Raw genomic sequence first — 9774 nt, forward strand, 5'->3', positions numbered from 1 at the left:
CGTCTTGTTGCAGCCATAACTCCCTTCTTGTATTCAGATCCACATTTTCCATTAGGACAGGGAGATTTTCCTGCAGAAATTGTAGGTACTGGGCACCAGTGAGAACACCATCAAAGAAAAATGGACCTATTACATGTGTGCCAATAATTCCCCCCCTAAACATTTAGTAGTAGTGCATATTGTGTCTGTTCACACTTCCATTACTTTTAAATGTCGCTTCATCGGTAAACAGAATTTTGTTAATAAAATTTCTATTTTCGCCAATCAAATTAAGCATAATTTCAGAAGAATTTATCTTTTTTCGAAAATCTTCCCCATGTAATTCTTGATGTATTTCTATATGATATGGATGAAATTTATGTTTTAATATAATCCTGTTGATGCTACTTTGTGAAATGTCTGTTTGCCTAGAAATTTCCCGCGTGCTTAAATTCGGGTTTTCTTCTAACATGAGCAGAACATTTAATTCAGTGTCCTGATCAATCCTCCCTCCAAGTATTTCTTTCGTTTCGCACTTGGTGCTACCAGAGTTCTCAAATCGGTTTAGCTTTTGAAAAGAAAGAACTTATGGTGTTCTTACATCAGGATATTTTTGACGATAGATTCTGCTGGCTAACAAAACATTTCGATCGGCTTCACCAATACAGTAAACCATGTTGATTAATTCTTGCCGAGTAAAATCCATTGTTGCATCAAGCAATTAATAACACTAGCGAGATAAATGACTGTCTCACTTTGAAAACATTGTGGCAAGAGCCTACTTGAAAAATTGATTTTTTTGTAATAAAATACATTTTTTTTGAAAATCTCGAGAAATCTTTTAAATTTGCTTTGCAAACCGCACATCATTAGAAAGCTTATCAAAATTTCTATTGATAGGTGTAAGCAAATACAGGTGTTCCATTTGAAAAAAATAAGTTATTCAACTTTTTGCGTTTTGGCACACCCTGTACATTATCTGTGCGAACGAAAAGTTATGCTAAAACTACAAGATAATCTAAGTTTTTCTGTCGACAGTTTGTCGGAAAAAAGTCATTGGCGGCTTCACAGTGATTTTTTAAATATGAATTGTTTTTAGCACAAAAAGTTGAATAATTCCGAAACAAAAAAAGATAGGCCTGTAATAGTTTATACAAAGTACCATAATTTTTTTACGTAGAATCTAATTATGCAAAAATATATGGGGTGTTCCATTAAAAAAAACATAACTTTGGTTGATCACCCTGTATAACAACATCCTGTATAAAATATAAATATTTTTAGTTTGTGGACTTTAAGATGGTCAATCGGATAATAAAAACGGCATCGCAATATTTTCAATAGTAGAAAAGTTATAGACCGATTACGCACCCCTGGGTCACCTGTATATAAATATGAAACAAATAAGAAAAAAGAAAAAAAATTTGAACACTAAGAAATATTTCTAATTTGCTATACAAACGGCATATCGTTGGAAAGAGAAATACGGTGCATTCAAAAAGTCTTTAGATCAAGTCTTGCTGTGGAATTTAGATTGACAGATTTTTATTGTCTTTGATAAATTATCGTTTTATTCCGTTGAACAGTCAAACGTGCTACTTATGATTTTCTCCAACGCCAGTATTTTCGTATGTAGTAATCGTAAGAAATCAACTTACGCGCAAAATTTCACAGCAAGTTTTTCTGCTGCAAATTTATGGGAAAATATTCATAGGCGACTTTGCAGAAATTTTTAAAAAATTTGTCTTTTTTATAACGAAAAGTTGAATAATTCCGAAACGAAAAGAGATAGACCTCTAATAGTTTATATAAAAATACATTATTTTTTTTACGTAGAATACAATTATGCAAAAAAATATAGGGTGTTTTATTTCAAAAAATATAATTTTGGTTCGCCAGCCTGTATACAATACCCTGTGTATAATAAAAATATTTTTAGTTTGTGGACTTTAAGTCGATTTATCAGATAATAAAAACATGGCAATACTTCAAGTAACAAAAAAGTTATAGAACGATTACGTACCCCTGGGTCACCCTGTATGTTTCATTTTTCCACTCAACCATTGAATAAAAAAAATATTATAAATAATTTAATAGAACATTAAAAAGGCTCAAATGATTCCTTTTAGAAAAATAAGGATGTGTTGCTATATTGAGAAATTACATAAACAATTTTGTTTAGTGTAAGTACTTCTTAGTACTGAATAATGTAAGATTTTATTGTTGATAATGTATTTATTGACGTATGCAAATCGTTTAGTCGTCGTTTCTAATTACAACACAATTTTCTTTGATAGTCTCAATTAATCTAATCCATTGAACGTTTCATTGCTTCTTCAGGTTTAGTTTACGTAGTTTCAAATAAAAAAATAAGAATAAATAAAAACATAATTGAAAAACTCTCAAAAGTGTGGTCTTAGTCTTTACCAAAAAATATCTTTATACAGGGTGCTCTTCGTGTGATTCTTTATTTTATAATTTTTTTTAGAAAAAAAATTCAGAGCTGAAATTTCAGGTGATATACAGGGTGCGTCTCCTAAAAGTGTGTTTTCATATATCTCAAAAACTAATATCCATACAGAAGTCAGCGTTTGCGGTTAAATACTTCATTTTTTTATCCATACCTATAAATTTTTTCAAATTTATTTTTTCTTCATTAAGTTATAAGTTATAATTAAATTAATCTATTAAAAAAAATACTATCATAAAAGTTGTAAGCATAGAAATATTAATTAATCAAAATTTTATAATTTCTAGTATTATACTGAAACAACAATGGTTAAATAATGTTTTGAGCAAAAAAATACGATTATTTATTTGAATTTCTAATTTTTACTTTTTTTTTATTTTATTTTTTTTTTATTATTTTTTGGGGCTTATAACTTTTAACGGATTTTAGCACATTTAAGCATTGCTTATTGTAATAACAAATCACAATTTTTGGAGTAACTTAAAATTAATTATTAATTTTAATTATAAAAATTTGGAGAAAATTCACATATTTGCACGACAACGCTGCATTCTGAACAAATATTAGTTTCTGGGATATTATAGTAAAAATATGTTTTTAACATGCTCAATTGTAGCAATTTATTTCAAAAACAAAGAAAAAATTTTTTTGAAAGATTATCACTTTTTATAGTACTACTTATATCACTCGTCAAATAGTTTTTTACAAAAATTAAATAGTTAAAGCAAAAAACAGTTGGTTTTATACCAACTATGCACCTGGTAGAGGTTCTAAAAAGTAAAAACATTGAACTGCGTAAATCTTATAGAACATAAGTTTTCATATTTTCAAAGAAAAAACATTTTACAAAAGAAGAGTGGCAACATTACGGTAACACATTCAAATTAAAAAAAAATAAGATATTGTAGGTAAGTATTTTTTATGAAAAAAATATACAATTAAAAAAAGATATTAAATAATAAAACTCTAAATATACAACAATCAAATTTCGGAAATAACAAGTAGGTATTTTGCTACAATAAATCATAGACAAGATATAATTTTAATTTTCAAAATTGTTGTTTAAAAAAGCCAACTCTAATTGATCCGACATTTATATATTTTTTTCTTTATGCTAAAAAAAATTCTTATAAGCTTGTGTCTTTTTTATGAAACCTGACTCCTAGTATTTGTATGATTTGTTGTGTTGTTATGCATTTGTTCTTAATATAAATGCAACTTTCTATAAATTTAAAGAGAACGTCATGGAACAGAAACGCAAAGATTGATTCTCTGTTTGCTTAAAGATGTGTTTTGCACACTTTTATAAAACTTAATTAGAAAACAAAATAAATATTTGATTAGGAAATGGTGTAAATGGGAAAATAAATGTGAAAGCTGATCCAACTAAGTGAATACAATTTTCACTCAAGTTTTAAACAATGTTTGAATCCTGATTTCGAACTCTCCAAATCTTATCTCGAATCACCTTGACAATACGCGACTGTTTTTTTGATCACCTTTTCACTTGCGATGATGCATTTTTTATGAGAGAAAGTAATTGAACGTTACCTTCATCAACACAAATCTCTGGTGGTCGTCCAAAGTTTCATCGTTTGAAGCCATTGCACTTCAGGACAACACTAAGTGATGGACACTACACATGTATTTCACAGAGTGTTCAGATTTTAGTATTCATTTACAGTGGGTTCGACTGGTCATGGAAGGGGATTTACGTTCACTTTTTCAGGTGGGTTTCACGTAGGCAACACATTATTTTTCATCCACAATCTATGGAAAAGATTAGAGGATTTGATTCATTTTTTTCTAATTTTATTTGTAAACAATTCACACTTCAAAAATTCAAAAAATATCAATAAAAAAATTAAATATACAGAATGTCCACAATGAGGATCTCAGTTATTATAAGAGATACGAGGTCGGGTAAATTAGGGCAAAGGTGCGCATTTTGATGCTGAACAATTATGTGAAAGAAAATTTGATGTTTTTAAAAAATCAAAATTTTGTAATTTTCTTTTTTTGATTTTTTTAACCGAAAACCAAAAGAACTAGACGTTCCAAAGTAGGACATTCTTGATGCACTTTTTTACAAAAGATCTAAATCTGTTATCGCCAATTCCAAGGCGTTCTTGATGTCAAAGTTACAACACTCAACTCTTGTTTTTCTTATGAACGCCATATTTGATATTTGTATTTTTGAAAAGTTTTTTTGTTTCTGATTACAATGATGTATCACATGATTAAAATTAAGAAAAATGCGTTTTTGTAAAGAGTGCTTTGGAAAAAACGTCAAAAATGTTGTTTAACAAACAAAATTTTGACAGTTCTAATAAATATGCGAGCAGGGATTTTAAAACTTTTTCTTGTTTTGTTTTGCGAATAAAAAAATTTTTTTTTAAAAGTCCTTATTTAAAACATTATTTTTTACATATGAGTGCATATTTTAAATAAAAGCTTTTTTCTAAAAAACATTTTTTTAATTTTTTTTAATTATTGTTTTTTAGTCTTTACTTCTTCTAAACGTTCTTTTCTCTGAGATTTAGTTTCGCCTTATTATTGTAACATTATTACTTTGCTGATTTGTGCAAACTTGTTTAGTGGCATGTAATAGAAAACATTAAAAGCACATCCTAACCTCTGTTCTGTGTCTATACTCTAGCGTCCAAGATAAATGAATTTAAAAAATTAGCGACATTTCTCTTTAAGGAAATGTAATGAAAATGATTAGGTATTAATATTTCTCCCAATGACCAACACACCATTAATGTTGGTATGTACATATGTATGTACACATCGAAAATTTATTTATAAACATAGCCTAGAATTTAAAAATCCCATTTAACTTCTTTAGGGGGTATTTAACCACATAGGATTGCATTGTCACGCAGACTAAGTAAGTATGCAAAATTTCAATTCATTGGGACAACGGGAACCCTTTCAAATTTGGCTCCAAAAAATGAAACAGACAGACAGACGACAAAGCAAGTTAAATAAAAGGATTTAATAAAAAAATCAAGCTTATCATATCGTTTAGTTTTTAAATAAGTAAGCTTGGTGAAAATGTGAACCTTGCAGATTCAAATTCAATTAAACCTCTGAGATCTAGTTTGTTTAAAAACAAAATTATTGGCGTTTCTTCCAAAGCACTCTTCGCAAAAATTCTTTTTCTCCATTTTGATCAGCATGTAAGATTCGATCATATCATGTGATACATCGTTGTAATCTGGAATAAAAACATTTTTCAAAAATACAAGTATCAAATATGGCGTCTATAAGAGAAACCAAAGTTGAGTGTTGTAACTCTGACATCAAGGACGCCTTGGAAAATACGATGACAGTTTTAGATTCCTTGTAAAAGAGTGTCTGAAGAACGTCTTAGTTAAAAGTTTTTCGCTTGAAAAAATAAAAGCGAAAATTACAATTTTCCGTTTTTTTTCAAATATTTCAAAAACTAAAAACGACACATCAAATTTTCTAGCGGATAATTGTTCAGTATAAAAGTGCGCAACTTTGTCCTAATTTAACCGACCTCGTATCTTTTATAATAACTGAGATCCCCATAGTGGAGCTCGAAAAACGGACACCTTGTATGTTACCTAGGTGTGTTTAAATTAATAATAAAGTACAATTTTGTAAACATAAATCAAAAAGTGACTAATAATTTAAATAAAATTTAAATATTTTACTATTAAAAAGTTAAATAGAAGAAGTGAAGTGTTTTTAAAAAACATCTGTCAGATTAAAAGTTGGTGTCATTTTTGTGTTTTGTTTACGATTTTATGTGTTTTTTTGTAACATGAGTAGACTTTAATCATATCTTTTCTTACCATTATTATAAGTGCTCACGTAAATTTTAAACGTACAAAGCAAGACTGTTATACTGTTATAAAAACTAATAAATTTACAAACAATGACACAAATGACAATAATTTATTCTATTTTTTTCCTATGACAGGCTGACAAATTTTATGATAACAGTGGCGTAGCTACAAACCTGCAATTATGACAAGTAAAAAATATTGTTTAGTCGAAAATTTTGAATTACTGTGTTACATTGTTAAAATTAGAAGAGAATTAAAGAAAATGGCATATTTCAAATTGTACTTTACTGCTGCAAATTTAAATTAAATCAAGTTAGTTATAGATAGAAAGCTCATTAAATTATGTCTTTTTCAAAAAAGACAACTGTAAATAAAAAACCAAAAAAACTATTAGGAATTTAGCAATTTGCTGGATCACTCAATATAGGTCTACATCAGAATAGTTCCATTTTTTCGAATAGCTTTGCCATAATTAAGCAAAAAAATGACACATTTCATCCTCCAAAATTTTCTGTTTTCTCTGAAAGTTTTTAATTTTTTATAAGTTCATGATACAATTCCTGTAAAACAAATGACGTGCAAAATTAAAAAACAAACAACTAAATAATAATAGCTTCATACATAAGCAAAGTTCCAAATTAGCTAGATAAGGCGCTGTTAAAATACCTACGTAAATTTTAATGACCTTGAATACATTCATTACTTTTAGTGAGGTTGGTTCATTTGTAAAAATCCAAAATTATGCCAAAATATGTAAAACTTTTCATTATCTGTTTCTGGAACAAATTCAGTTTTTTTTTAAATTACGACTTACACATTTTTTCCACATTAGATTTTGTCAAAAAAATATTTAAAAATCATCATTACGCAGTTTATCATTACGCAAGAACGACCATTTTACTTCTCCAAAATTTTAACAAAATGTAGTAACAATGTGCATTATAATTAAAATGTTCAACTAGATAAAAATTAATTTTTACGTACAAGTAAAACCGAAATTTCATTATCATTTATCATTACAATCATTACTACCAAAAAATGTTCACATCAAATCAAATCAGACCGGAAATGACTATAAATTCGAGATTTAGCGATTCTTAATTTTTTTCGAAATAAAAAAAGAAAAAGTAGAATTTACAAGAGTTTCTCAGCAAAAAAATCCGGAAATGCGTTATCTCCACTTTTTTTTTGAAATTTAAAGTGTTTGTCACCAAAAAATGTATGCAATTCGAATATTTTTCACAATTTAAGACTGGAAATTCTAAAATTTCTAGAAATGGCGCCAAACAAACATGGAAAGTTGCATATAAATCAGGAAATGCCTTATAGTCGTCTGTTGTAGATGTAAGGATGTTTCACAGATCTAAAAAATGATTTTTTTTGGAAAAAAGTGGAAAATTAGTCATTCAGTAAGTCCCCTAATTTCAGCAAAAAATACGAAAACTTACGGTGTTTTTTGTTTTTAGCGAAAAACTTATAATCTCAAGAAAATGTGCTAAACGACCATAATTGAAAATTGGAAATTTAAATTTGAACGGCGTTAATTTTGCTTATTTTAATAAACTTAATTCAAATAATTTAACAATTCATTTAATTTAAATTAATTAAAATTAAAAAAAAAATAATTTTTAATATTTAAAAAAAATGTATGTTTTTTTTTATTTACAATTATCTACTTTCCTATTTTCGTTTTCATATGCTTTATTACATTTATTCTTGTTTTCCTATTTAAGCATGATTTTTTTATTCTTCTTGTATTTTCTTTTGTATTATGATTAGTTGGAGTAAGTTCGGCTAATAATAAAAATTAATTGTTATTATTATTATTATTATTTAGTATTATTGCTATTATTATCATTTTATTTATAACAATTCTTTATTTATAACAATCAAAATTAAAAATGTGAACATATTACTTATTCGAAATTTTTTATTTCTACGGTTATTCTAAAACAACGATGTTTTCGAGCAAATAATTCCTGAAAAGTAATCGTCTGGCACGTTTATTAGTAAATTTTTCTTTTTTGCCTAATTATGCTATTATTTTTTGAGGCTATCAACATTTTTTTACGGATTGCTATCACAAAACAACATTTAAGCAACGCTTGTTCTCAGATAACAAAAGAATTTATATTTTTTTGCAGCAATTAAGCGTAAATAATGAATTCTGTACGATTATTTTTAGTTTTTGAGATTTCTATTTCTATTTCTATTTCTATTTCTATTTCTATTTCTATTTCTATTTCTATTTCTATTTCTATTTCTATTTCTATTTCTATTTCTATTTCTATTTCTATTTCTATTTCTATTTCTATTTCTATTTCTATTTCTATTTCTATTTCTATTTCTATTTCTATTTCTATTTCTATTTCTATTTCTATTTCTATTTCTATTTCTATTTCTATTTCTATTTCTATTTCTATTTCTATTTCTATTTCTATTTCTATTTCTATTTCTATTTCTATTTCTATTTCTATTTCTATTTCTATTTCTATTTCTATTTCTATTTCTATTTCTATTTCTATTTCTATTTCTATTTCTATTTCTATTTCTATTTCTATTTCTATTGCGTTTTTAACTTTCTTTTAATGGTCTTAAAGAATTTAAAATAATGACTTTGCCTTGCTGCTACTTCCTTCTAAAGTCAAAGCACTTAATTTGAAAGCTTTCAATGCTTACGTCAAATCACTGTTATTATCTGAAAGTTTTTATTCTCTGGATGAATTTTTAAACTACAATTCTGGCAAAATGTAAATTTCGTCACTACAGAACGGAGTTTTGACGGGTGTAAACATTTTGTTAATGTAGTAACACAAAATAATAATAATAATAATAATAATAATAATAATAATAATAATAATAATAATAATAATAATAATAATAATAATAAATCAATAAGTACCTATTTTATAAAAATGTTATATTCGTATTAACTGTTTCAAAACTATAAAAACACCAACGTCGCATTTTCTCTTTAAATTAGCTGTTACAAATTATTCATGTTATTCAAAAAATTAATAGCTAATGTAATTTGCACTTTAAATGAGAGATCTAATCATTAATAACTAGGTATTTTACAATTTTATCAATTTTATTTAAAAAAATAATTTGATAAAATGCGACGTTGGCGATTTTCTAATACGTGTACATAATTAAAATAATCATATTAGAACTGAAATATTTTTAATTCACTTATGCGGCTTATTTTTGCCAGTCGAGGTTCCACTGTATTTTTAATATAAATTTAGGTGTTTAAAAAATTGCACAAAAAAGTTTTTTAATAACTATGCTCGTTTGTTTCATAATTAAGATCAATATGCCCTAGAAGGCCACATTAGTATGACTTTGAAAATGACTCAAATTTCGAAGCGAAACGCTTATTTTTCGCGTTTGAACTTCTTTGAAATTTATTTACTATTTTTACAGTTAGGTATCATCGACATTGAAACCGCCTACTGATACATCTCAGCCAAAATTTCCACAAGGAATTCGTTAGAACGCCGT

General features: G+C 26.9%; 1 protein-coding gene across 1 annotated transcript in view; it reads right to left on the bottom strand.

Moving 5' to 3' along the window:
• The window catches only part of LOC655568 (SEC14-like protein 3), a 46540-nt gene extending 42357 nt beyond the window's left edge, over positions 1-4183 (bottom strand). Inside the window, exon 1 of the mRNA XM_064355116.1 lies at positions 4001-4183. Within this exon, the coding sequence (XP_064211186.1) occupies positions 4001-4054 (54 nt within the window). The 5' untranslated portion in view covers positions 4055-4183. The remainder of the gene's footprint in view (positions 1-4000) is intronic.
• Positions 4184-9774: the final 5591 nt, after the last annotated feature.

This window comes from Tribolium castaneum, chromosome 2 (genome assembly GCF_031307605.1).
Source record: "Tribolium castaneum strain GA2 chromosome 2, icTriCast1.1, whole genome shotgun sequence".
Taxonomy (NCBI): domain Eukaryota; kingdom Metazoa; phylum Arthropoda; class Insecta; order Coleoptera; family Tenebrionidae; genus Tribolium; species Tribolium castaneum.